The following is a 12,938-nucleotide window of genomic DNA, read 5'->3' as shown; positions in this document are numbered from 1 at the left end:
AAGAGGCACTTATTTTACTTGAGATGAACACCAATAAAAAGTTTGATCAGGTTCTAGTTATAAGGCGTTCTTGGAGTTTAAACCCCAGAACCGCCAAACCTTTCAGAGTGGCAACCTGTCCAAAAATCCCATAACTTGCTTTTTATTTCCTCGCAGAATAAACTAAAACAAACAAAAAATTGTCATGGTGACAGCCTCCATTCTAGTTCTTTTCTGTAAGGTTGCAGGGTATCTCTTCATGAACAGAACAGAGATGCAGCGACTTTCATAGCATCAATTGCACAAAGAATCCAACGTGATGATGCAGCATTTCATTGCTAATGTTCTTGTTAGTGCCAAACTCACTATGGGGACTCTCGTTTGTCCAATATCCAGGTGCAACATTTCATTGATAATGTTCTTATTAATGCCAAATTCACTACGTGGATTTCTAAGATGTAAACGCAATATTTATAGTATATACAGTTTAATCTATACCTCATTGTGGATGAATATTAGCATTACGAAAGACTCAGCAGTCCTTAACATTCTATAATGGACTACAACTTTATAATTAACATCAAGACTTTCACTCGACCATCAGAACTAATTTTTCCTTGGACGAGGGAACAACCCAAACCCAGCTTGAATAGCGTACATGATATATACACGGCAAAGATAAAATGCGGTAACTTAGAATTTTGATGGTTCCCCATGAACAATCTAATGCTGGATTTAGTTGGGTGATTTCCACTGATAACAATGAAAACTAAAAATGCTATACAAAGCTCTTCATTGTAAATCATAAATGTCATAACTTCTACAATATTGTAGAACCATGAACCCATCCTCAATAGCTGACCTCATGATCAAGATTTTATGTCATTGCTCATTTTACGGAGCATACAACCCAGGATCCGCAAGTGATATGAGCCTGTACAACAACTGCCTCTGTAGCATATCAATCATTATCAACACAGCCAATCTATAAGATCATAAATTCTTCATCAAATTCACCCAGAGAACCATCCTCATCACTACTGAATGACCCCATTCCTTGACTCCCCTCATCATCTGAGATTATTCGCAGGATACCACCACCCACACCATCATCGTCCTCGTTACTATCAAAATCACCATCTTCAGCTTCATCAATGCTATCATCTTCATCGTTGCTAATATCCATATCACTTTCCCCATCAACATCTAAACCATCTTCACCAGCATCTTCATCAGCATCCGAGTCACCCTCATCTTCATCCTCAGTCTCCAAACCATCATCAGGATCTGAGTCATCATCTGTTGGTCTTCGCCTCCCAACCTCATAAATCCTAGCAGATGAATCCATTGCATCACTGTCATCTATTGCAACTAGACCTATAAATGAATCTGTCGGTTCCGTTGCCAAGTCCAACACACAGCGATCCACGACAGTTGTTGCAATGTCTGAATAGTGGACAGCATCCATTGTGCGGAAAGCTGCAAATAAAGGATGACGAGCTCTGCGTGTATTCAAAGCAGACATAACATCTTCTAGATTTCTCCTTAATGTCGCATATATGATGTCTCCGGTAGAATTAAAAGTAATAACAGTCTGATCTAGAGAGGGCACACTTCGAAGAAGCTTAAATTTTCGCAGGTCCCAGACCTCTGAATTAATAATAACCTGCAACACAGCATGGATCACAGTTATCAGTGCGTCTGGTAATATCATTAATAAACATGAGCGTGAATGTTAATACTAATATCTACCAACAAACAAATCTTAGTAGAAGTTCATAGATGATAAATGACAATTACAACGCTTACAGTTTACAAAACTTCAAAATGGTTGTAGAAACCAAAACATAAATCTCAAAACTGCAGAATTACTGAGCTTCCAAATGGTTGTTTTGGCGTCAAAACAGACATATGCCAAAACAAGACTTGAATAAGAGATTTTTAAGTTTTAACAGAATATGAAGAGAAAGTTGTCACTAAATTGCCTGGAACTGCATAACTCCAAAAATATGCGATGACTATCCATTAAGTTTAATAATAAGCGAGGACTTCAGGGAAATGAATTCTACAGAAATGGTAGCTCAACAGAAGCATATGCATTTTGGATGGGAAGACATGCTAAAAAAACATGCGAATAGACAACACTGCAAAACATTTTCTATACCTCATTTCCAGCTGGATGGAAGCCGCCACCACCATAGTCGGTGAACTGGTCAAAGCGGTGTACAGGACGTGAAACTCGATGATCCCAAAGAATACCATTCCATAACAACATTGAATCCAAAGGACTGAAATGGACAAGTGATTGTGCATGCATACGAATAGACCCAGATGAAACTGAAGAACTGTCAGACAGCGTCTGTTCAAGATTGCAAGATTGAACATCATAAATTAGAATTTCTCGACGAGAAGATTCTGATGAAATTGCTGCAAACATACTTCCACTGTTGTTGAATCGTGCTGCTCTGCAGTTGTCAAATGCATGCAATGGACCATTTCCAAGTGCAGAAGAATCCCAAAGGCGAACATCATAATTACAGGATGATAGTAAAAGTTGACTTCCAGGGGTGGACCAGCTTCCAGTTTCACGCGATGTACATTGAACCAAAGTTATCGGTGACTGATGGCAAGAATGACTTTCTAGCACATTTCCACTGTTTGTATCAAAGATCTTCAATTCTCCCGCATGACTTCCAGTAGCAATACGTGTGTAATTGCCCAAAAATGTAATTGAAGTCAATAATACAGGATCATCGCGACATGTACGCAAAGGCCTGAAACGGCTAAAAACAAACTGCCGATCACGCCTATGTCCATGCATTCCACCATATTGTGTTCTAAACTCGCGAGTGCTTAACCGTCCTGCTGTGTTAAAAGGTGCATCTAGAGCTCTGCTAGGTTCAGGACATACATGTGGATGCAACAAAGATAATGGAGGAAGAGTGGTAATAGGAGCAGGGCACTGTCGATGCTGATGCTTCAAATATTGCACAACCAATGAGTCCAGAGTGGCACGCTCATTGTTTCCAGACTGTGGATCTGCTAGTAAACCAGGTTGGGAAGAACAACTTGGCACCTGCCCACCACTAGGAGTGCCAATGGAACTAACATCATCTACCTTATCCCGCTGGACACAACTTGGAGTAGCATAAAACCCATCAGTTTCTACACAAAGATTATTTTTACGAACATTAGGTGTCATGCAGATAGGTGATGAGTTTCCAGGATCGGTGATTGCTGGACGCTTCAACGATGGAACTGTGATGTCCCTGTCCACTGCTTTCCGCTTCATAGGCATGGTAATGGGTGTTTTAACAAGTTCTGTAGCTTCAAAGTTAGGCCTGGGCGGGGGAGTAGAACAAGATTCATATGCTTTTGTACTCCCACGTGTATGTCTCATATCTTTGATGCCTGCCACATTGTTTGTTGATGACTGTGTTGCCTGTGGTGTTTTGACATTGGCAGTCAGATTTAAGGAAAAGGTGAGAGCCTTTTTCCTTGAACTGCCCAAAGGATCACACTTGTTGACAGAATCATCTTCACGAACTAACGACTTTGAAGGATCTGACAGAAAGCCTCCTGGAACTCGCCCTGATGGCCACTGAAACGACACCCCTGCTGGCTCCTGAACAGTAGCCCTCTGGGGAAGTGAATGTGGCACTGCCAATGATGGTAATGGTGCCAGCTGTGCCTCCTTCAACAGGGCTTCTGCTGAATTTGAGAGTCCCGAAGCTATAAGGTGCTCATGTATGAGTTGTAGTAGTTCCCTGGCAATACGCAAGGCATTTCACCAATATATAATGAGTGGTACTGGTAGATTGGCAAAAACAAGCTAAGATACAAAGGCTGCTAAAATTCTACCATAAAATGTTCTGTAGAGGAAATAATTCAGTACTTTGAATGATAAGTTATTGGTGTTGCTGCAGCTATAGCAGCTCGTTCTATACGCCTCAAAGTAGGAGCAGCAGCATCTATGGCTGCTAAAGTACTTGCACGCCCCGCATTTGTTGCAATCTGCAGATGAATAAGTTTCAGAAACATAATAATTACGATATGAACTAATGTACCTGGAGAGTAAATGATGGGTGTCTGCCCAACGTTGTATATTACTACAAATCTAAATAAGAATTTTAGATTTGCTACTTACAGCAATGAGCTCCATTGCTACTTGACTAAGCTCAGATTGCCATTTCGCCTGTTCACAAGATGCACCTACCATTTGACTTCCTGTGTCTCTTACAAGTTCCGAGAGCATTTTTCCAACCTATGATTTAAGCCATAGAATCATGTTGCCACACCATGTTAGTCCCTTCAACCACTGGCACCGTTGGCAGTAGGAGTTTCATAACGTTTGAAAAGTACCGGAAAGAATATCTATCAAGCCCAAAACTCACAAAACTCTGCCATTAAACCACACTTTTTATGAATAATTACAGTTAAAAATAGACACAGAAGCCCCTATCAGAGCTCTTACCTGAAGCTTGGTAAGAATATGGGCAATTGTGTCATCTTTGGCCAATCCAAGGAGGACACGGCACGCAAGTGCACGAATAGAGTCCAGATTAGAAGGATTTAGAAGTGTGCGAGGATGAAGAAGATGCAGAAGCACCTTGATACCATTATTTGCTCGAACTGCTTCACGTGCCTGTCGATAACCTTGTTCCATATAAGCAGCAAGACCGGCACAACCTGCTCCTGGACCTAGAGATATTCTACGGTCTCCAACTAGTGCTGGCGTGGAAGATGGTGCAGCTACCTGACTGCTTCCAGGAGGAACAGATTGAGCAACTATCCCATTACGTTCTCCATTGTAATTTGGATCCCCATTGCGTTCTTTTACCTCATTGTGACTAACCAGTGGCACAGTGCGCTCTGTTGAAATCTTATCAATATTCCTCTCTCTACCTTCTGAAAGAGGACCATTTAGAACTTGACTTGGAAGTGCATTTTGGCCCTGTAGTGCAGGAACTGGTTTGCTGCTGAGAGACGGAGGAGGACACACAAGATTGACCAGCACAAGCAAGGCTGAATGAATAACCTGCCAAAAAATCAGATAGCACCTGTTAAAAACAGCAGAGTTGAATTGTTCCAATGGTAAAAAACAGAATATAATATGTAAATCCTGGCAGCCATTTCTAGACAATATCTTAACTATAGATTGTATATACAGATAAGAATACTAACTTCAGGATCCCCATAGGTGGCACCACTTGCTGCATCCAGTATGACTGCCATTCCCAACCGTTCATTACTTAATGTTGCACCTACTATAAGCCTGCGAGCATTTGGTACCAAGGTGACAATGTGCAAGACCCCCAATGCATATAAGGCTAGCTCATGCAAGTACCGCTCACCAGGAGGTGCCTACAAAAAGATGACACAATATAAATATACAAATTGAAGCCAAGCATCAATTAGCACGCATAGTAATCACATCATATAATAATTGAGAAAAGGAGAAAACAAAAAACCAAGATACCTGACTCAGTTCCAAAAGAATTGTATGTCCATTGCAGCTAAGGAACTTCTCTACAGCAGGCCAACGAGCTCTAACAAAAGCTGGACCAAGTTTCCTGTCACGTTGCAATTGCACAATCACAGCCTCTACTGCCTCATTGCTGGTGTCAATAGGTTTATAGGCAGCTCTTGCACTCGGGGCACTACGTGCCCCACCACGATGACTTTTGTTAGGACGCAACGTGTCTACAAGTAAAAGAAGGTGAGCTCGAAAATATGGGCGTAGAGCAACACATGTATGATAAGCAATCTGCTTCTCTGCCGCTGTCAAAACTTCAGAAGTTGCTCGATCATTTCGAGGAGAAGTAGTGCTGGATGTTCCAGATGCTCCACTGCTAACTCCTGATCTCACATTAGCCGCATTTCTCAAGAGATTCAACATTTTTTGTAGGCCATCTTTTGCATCAAAGGCATCAAGTACTGCTCTAAAGGCAAATGCCACTCCAAAGAATGATGCAGCATGTTTTCGGGCTTGATCTTGTGAGCACTCGAGAAGTTGAAGAGCTAACTCAACCACAGCTTGAACAACATCAGAGGGAAGTGCGCAAATACGTTCCATGACCTGCAATATCATGTAACCTAGTTAAAACTTCAACCATGTAAAACAAGTGATTCTTCGAACATAGTCAAAATTGCAAAATCATCTAAGAATACAAAACCCTGATTGTCAAACTAGGAATATAATAGTGTAATGTAATCATCGGTAGCACTTGGAAGAACTCTATCCTCCCATTCACCTGAAGAGAACTAATAGTACATAAACACAGTGAAATCCCAGTAAAAGTCTGTGATACTCTTGGAACAGACAGAAGTTTTTGAATTCCACCACGGTCAACAAATAAAGCAGCAAACTTGCGATGAGCAGCAAGAGCACAAATCAGCTTCAGCAAATCTGACAACATAGCCAAGTTCTTTGAAGGATTGTCAGCTTTTGATTCACGCTGCAACAAGGCAAGGCAGACATCTATCCCCTTCTCATGAAGCACTGGACCCAATACTTCAACATACTCTCCTAATCTCTCCAGACACCGAATACTGAACTGTTCTCGCAATCTTGCAAGAGATTCAGAATCCAAAACAAAGTTCCCCTCTGGTTCACCTTCTTTCTCAAATTTATTTTCCATGATATGAAGTCCTTCATCAGTAACATTATGCCCCTTCCTGCAATGTGAAAATAATCACGCTAATTGTAAGCTGATAATGCATTCGCTTTTCCAAATAAAATAAAATAAAAACTTAATAAGTGAAGTAACCTATCTTCACCTTGAAACTTCAGTTGACAAAGCAGCGTCGACAACTGCAGTTGCAGCATTAGATGCAGCTGCAATTGCTTCTTCTTCATCATTAGTGTTTGACAGAACCTGATAATAGACTGTAAGTTAGAGATAAGCACTTGTGCATAAGTACCATCGAATGTATGCCAGCAATTAAACTATGTATTGTGCAAGAGTACCATGAAATGTATGCCAACAACTAAACAAAGTAAAATACACTAGATAAATGCTATTAAAACAAACCTCAATAGCTGCACTCTTGACAAGTTCAGCTGCAGCATCTCCTGCTGCTTTCACAGCTTCTTGAGGTGCATTAGCAGCTCTGGCTTCAGCTTCTGCAGCTCTACGAGCTCTCTTTACCATCTCAGAAATGTCCTTTGTTCCTACTCTACAATCTTTATCATTATCGTCATTCTCCTCTGTATCTGTTATTATATTACCTAACTCATTTATCTTGCCTTCCTGTCTATTTTTGAAATCTAATGTTGGATCTTGTTTGCTTGTAATCCTATCCTTATTAGTTCTACTCCCTAAGCGTATTCCTGCGCCCGGAGATGCCAAGCATTTTTCAGCTTCTGATACACCCTCGGCAACCCTTGCCTTTCCTCTGTATCTTGAACACCCTCTTTCAGCCCGGCGTTTGGAAGGATCATCCCTAGCATTTTCATCAATATCTTCATCCTTAAATGGTTTATTTCCACCCAATTTGGACTTTCCTTCACGCCATTCTTTCCTGCGTCTTTTATCTTCAGCAGTTTGCTCTACATTATCATCTTCTACATGAAGTGTGCCAGTCACTTCATCTAGCATATCTACAGCATCCTTCATCCTATTTATCTCCTCGCCATCTTCAGAGCATTCTTCAGCGCACTTCTCTTTTATGGTAATCACTTTTTCAATATCTTTATCTGCATTTTGATCTTCTGGCAAAGCTTCCTCAGCTAGTCTGGAAAAATCTGTCCGGGTAACATCAGCTACATGTCTCATCCTACCTTTGATATCTTCCCTTGCTCTGATACTACTACTTCCAGTTGTTTGCCTATTTTCAGGGCCCAAAGTTATATCTTTCTGATTTGTACTAGTCTCACCTAGTACCCGTATCCGAAGAAAACGCATAAGCTTTGCTGATAATCCACATGTAAGAACATCCTCTACAACTGGACTATTCCTGAAACACAATACAAGTAAGCATTAACAAATAAGTTAATAACGTTAAACAATATATGAGATTAATGATATCCCTAAAAAGAAAATGAAGATGGTACCCAAATGGAAAAAACAAAGTATCCATACCCATTTAGGGCTAATGGAAGAAGTCCAGTGGCATATGTCTTTAACATTTCTGCATCACTAGCTTCTTGTCCAGCTGCTTCTAGCTTTGAATGGCATTCCTCACCGGAAGACTTTATCATGTCTTCCATGGCCCAGCGCTTGATATTGTCCAAAACAGCACCTTCAATATCATGAGGATACTGCAAACATGTGAATTAAACAAATTGGTTCAAATGATAGTGGAAATAAAGTGTGTTCAAAATGAAACAAAAGAAAGAAGACCATACTAACCATTGATGTTGATGGACAAGCAAGAAGTAACCTTGCTGCAGCAGCATGGACACCAATTGTATATCTTGTATCTGAAAGAAATTTGGATGACACTAGCTCAAAAAATTCGTCATTTTCCTGAAAGCAGGAAAGCAGGATCAGATATTTAACATAAAATGAGAAAATCAAGAGTAAGAAACTACGTTACCCTCCACTGGTGTCCAAAACCAACAGTGAAGAAATGAAAGTAAAAAATCACTTATTCTCTTACAAAGCAGCCCAAGAGCTTTAATATGTAGTATGCATAAGCCTGACTTCAGTGTTATTGAGCTCATACGTAAAAAAAATGTGGACCTCTCAGAGATCCCAAACAAACGAACAAACAAAAATCTAGTTTCACTTCCAGTATGGAAAGAGAAGAAAATTTTCTGTATAATAAACTTATAATGGTCCATGACAAAATTTGAAGTTGCACTGTAAATTTGTATAGATTTCATCCAATCACAGCTTACCCTTAGCAAATTTCCCAGACGCCCTATATCATGAGAAGATCGAGCATTGCTGGGAGAAGAGTGACCAGATTCCTGCATAAATCTGCATTCATTAAAAGAAACAAATCAACAGCAGACTCTATAATGTCACTGCTAGGTTGAAATGCTGTTCTCTAATAAAAGAAAAAAGATTTTCACTAACAGAGGAATTAGAATTAAATGTTAAAGTCCACTAAAAACTTAGTACCCTGAGAGTTGGCAAGATGGGCTAAAAGCTAACTTGGATTTAAAATAGTTTAAACTTCAATCCGAGAACTTAGAAGAAGGGGGAACAAGCACTTTCAGTCTGTGTAGAAACCAATAAAAAACCAAAATTTGCCTTCAAGTTCACCTTCAAGTTAGAATTCAACTTAAGGTTTGCCCTTCAGGTTCGACTTTGACTTAATGTTCAAATTCTAGTTGAACAGCCATACTGCAGCTAAAGAGGACAAGATCACTATAGTAATATAAACAAGATTTCGTTTTAGTACATGAGAAACTTTGCTGTGGAGACCTTATCTGTCACATTCATTAGGCCTGGAAGCTTGCTTATAATTGACTGCAAAGAGGCCTGAAATACTAAATGGCAACGACTAATTGATCTCAGTAGCATAGGAGGAAATCTTGGAAATCAATCAGAGTGACTTGTGAGTACTCATAGAGAAGTAGTGATTTGGTGGGGCACTAAAACCCCGTCATGGTAACTCCTGTGACTTCCCCCCGACCCCATTCTCAGTGATAGATGGTTATTTGCAGTACAACTGCCTGCCCTTTACGGGTTTAATTTTAAACTAAGACTGGCTTTGTATAACTTTGTATTTGGGTCAAAATTTTGGTTAGCCTTTGTTCTTACATGGCTTTTAGTAAGTCCACGTTTGTTTTGAGATGCTGATCTTCACAACTCGCACTTTAGGGTTTTGCAAAATGCCGTGTCCTGTCTCTTTTTTAGCTCACAGTTTGCATCTCTGCTGATTATATCTTTTGCAAGCTGTTAATTTTGCAGATCAACGGAAGCATCATTTCTAAATGAAGCTTCTATTAATTAACCCCAAAAAAAGAAAAAAGAAAAAAAGTGGCCACAAAGAGCAGTTCACTGATTAGCCGATAATGGGCAGTGACGACTATTGCAGGCTCAAGGCATTTGCGTATCCTGCTAATAGCAAACAACATGCGATAAAGTTCAACATGGAGTTACTAGAAACAAGACTAATTAGCGTTACCATAAAATTTGAAAGTCACAGAATAAATTATCCATCCTGCATACAAGAATATTATCGCCAAATTATTAGAGAAAAGTCCACCATAGCCCCCCATTGCAGGTTGTGGCTAGTTAGTGACAACCCCATGACATGCCACGTGGCAACTTTTTTTAAATGGTTTAGGTAAATTCAGGGTTGGGAAACCAAAAAATAAAAGAAATCATCTTCGGTACTGAGCGCGATGTAAAAACAAACTAAAAATAACAGCGACTTACACCAGAGCTTTCGGCATTATCAGAAATACAAAAAGCCCCAAAACAGGGAAACCTATCGCCCAGAAAGCACAAGCAATGGAGCAAAGAAACAAAATTTTCAACCGTGCCTCCTAAATTGTTCATTGCGAGAACAAATTATCACTTCCCACGACTAGAAGTCACTATTTACAAAAAATAAAAATAGCGGCAATACCGAAAGCAACCAAACTAATGATTTGTTCGAACGACAATATGAAATTTATTTTTAAAAGCCAAAAAATCAAAAAGCGCTTTAACCTTACCTCGCATCCTCCTGCTCGAGAATCGAAGCCAGGGCGTGCAGCAGACGAGGATTGGGAGCCGAGCGTGCAGAAGCTGTGATCCGGTCCATTAAATCGTGCACTTTCTGCTCAATACCCTCGTCGCCAGACTGTTCCGTCTTCGCATCTGCATCGTTGGGCTTCTCCAGCGAGGACTGCTCTGCAGAACCTGTAAGAGAAGAGGTCGCGGGTTCGACTTCCGGTGCAGACGACGAATCCGCAGGGTGCTCCATAAGGGCCCAAACAACAGTGGAAGTATTGTTGCAGAGGAGAAAGGACGCCAAACCCTTGCCGCTTTGTTGTTTTAAACCCTCAGAGCGATAGATGTAAATTGGACAGCGTGCTACAGGAGGACCGTCCTATTTTGACATTCGATGACAATATATATAATTTTATTTTCCCTGTAATTTGAAATTTCCATTTTCCTGCGAGGGTATGTTTCCCGTAATTTCTATATGTATATTTGATTTGTTGTGATGGGGGGGCTGAATAACTTTAGTGATCTAAGATACGGGATGGAAGGGGGGTTTTATGAATTTCAAAGTGCCTTACCGCCATATCAACACTATCAAAATGGTATGCCTCTCTTTTTTAAAGGTTGTGCCACAATGCTAACTTGAGTGCCTACTCGCAACTTTGTCCCTTACTTTACACAATATTAAAGAATTGATGGGAACAAAAAGGGGAATATGTGTATATAAATATTTTAGAATCAATTTAGATTTATTTATATTTCATATTTAATAAAAAGTGAAAGTTTATGTATAAGAGTTTGGCATATCGGGTATGGAGTATGTTCTAAAATTGTTTTTGCTTGGTTAAGAGTTCGGTTTTTTGGAAGTTAATGGCCTAAGACTCAGAGACATGTGGCAAGAGTGAAAGCCTGCTCCTTTACGGACCATCAGCGGGTTATCGCAGGTGGCATGGTTTTCCTTGATTAACGGTGATGAGTCAGTCTACATTCGCAGTTAGTAGCCAGAAATGGTTGTCCTCACTACTAGTTTGACAATTGAGTTATGATAGTTTTCCCACTTGTCGAAAAAACATCTTCGGCATATATATAAACAAATGTTTAAAAAAATATATATATATATCAAGGGATTTGAGTTTTTTAGCTTTAAAATAGATAGAGTTGAGATTAATATAAACTAGTTACAATAGGTAGAAATTAAAATTTGGCATTTCATATGAAAAACTTTATTTAACATCATGTATAAACGTAAAAATGTCATAATCCTTGAACCAATAAAAATGGTAAAAAAAAAAGGAGAATGATTACCTCACAACTAATATACTAGTAATTAATGGCATAATCATTATCTCATATAAAAAATAAAAAATGATTACTTTACAACTAACATAATAGTAATTAATTGTAAAATGATTAATTATATATGTATGAGTAATGATAATTGGGTTTATCTTGGGTGGTTAGCATTATTATCCTCCCCATCTAGGTTCAAATCCCTAGAGCGAACTCTTAAGTGAGTATAATTGTAGGTTAGCGTAGTGTGAGCAACCTAAACCTCACTCTTGCCTTATGGCTAAAAGGGTGGCTAATTTATTTCCTTGAAAAAAGAAAAAAAAAGATGTATAAGTAAATAATATAATTTACATACATGAATAACAATAATTTGGAATCTAAAGGTATAGCATTTATTTCAATCAATAACCTGTGTCCCTCATATTTCTATTGTCCTTTTATTTCTAGTTTTTATGTTAAAATAATAGCACCCTTTGTCAATCTTGAACCCATGTAGGACGATGTTAAAAACAATGCATTGTATTTATTATCATAGTAGTGGAATATCATTCTCAATATGTGAATGTACATAAATGCAACACTTGTCTAGTTAATAAGAACACAACATTTCTATAATTTTCACCTCGGTTCAAGTCTATCCATTGGCATGTTTGTGTTTATATGTATTTGTGCTTGTGAAAAATGAGTGAGGTTAGGTGCAAGTCTTAGGTAATTTTGGTGGAATAGATATCTCTCACTTACCGATGTTTAGCCAAAAGATTTTCATAGTGTTGCAAGACAATTATGTGGAGGTAATTGGATTTGTTTTGGGTGGTTAGAAAGAAGAATTATTATCCTCCTTACCCAAAGTTCAAATCCCACTTATGGCATGTTCATTTTTTGTGAGCCAATTGAATAAAAAAATTAACAATATACATTTGTTTCTCATTTTAATACATACTAATAATTACCACTATCAATACCCAGTAACAATTATCATTTATTCAAGTTTGTTAAAAAAAATTAAACGAATAAAAAAAATAACAATATATATCCATTTATCATTTTAATACATATTGA

General features: G+C 38.9%; 1 protein-coding gene across 1 annotated transcript; it reads right to left on the bottom strand.

The window, feature by feature from the left end:
* Window positions 1-645: 645 nt before the first annotated feature.
* On the bottom strand, window positions 646-10,968 carry LOC149221004 (DDB1- and CUL4-associated factor homolog 1-like). The gene is made up of 14 exons (XM_089384982.1): window positions 10,598-10,968; window positions 8,825-8,906; window positions 8,334-8,450; window positions 8,064-8,242; window positions 7,014-7,938; window positions 6,760-6,857; window positions 6,234-6,657; window positions 5,459-6,058; window positions 5,164-5,343; window positions 4,454-5,017; window positions 4,127-4,243; window positions 3,875-3,993; window positions 2,144-3,746; window positions 646-1,645 (listed from the first exon to the last, which is right to left on the bottom strand). Exons 1-14 carry the CDS (start codon window positions 10,846-10,848, stop codon window positions 965-967), a joined length of 5,940 nt encoding a protein of 1,979 aa, XP_089241108.1. The 5' UTR covers window positions 10,849-10,968; the 3' UTR covers window positions 646-964.
* Between the last annotated feature and the right edge of the window lie 1,970 nt (window positions 10,969-12,938).

The sequence above is a fragment of the Pinus tabuliformis genome, chromosome Q, assembly GCF_031772625.1.
Source record: "Pinus tabuliformis cultivar Carrire ecotype Pingquan chromosome Q, CPIR1, whole genome shotgun sequence".
NCBI classification, from domain to species: Eukaryota; Viridiplantae; Streptophyta; class Pinopsida; order Pinales; family Pinaceae; genus Pinus; species Pinus tabuliformis.
The sequence above is the reverse complement of the archived record's forward strand: the minus strand, read 5'-3'. Positions and strand labels throughout refer to the sequence as shown.

Coding starts and splice junctions, on each gene's coding strand:
- LOC149221004 (XM_089384982.1), bottom strand. CDS start 10,848: ATGGAGCACCCTGCGGATTCGTCGTCTGCACCGGAAGTCGAACCCGCG. Junction 8,907..10,597: donor CTCGAGCAGGAGGATGCGAG/GTAAGGTTAAAG, acceptor TAATGAATGCAG/ATTTATGCAGGAATCTGGTC. Junction 8,243..8,333: donor CTTGTCCATCAACATCAATG/GTTAGTATGGTC, acceptor ACATGTTTGCAG/TATCCTCATGATATTGAAGG.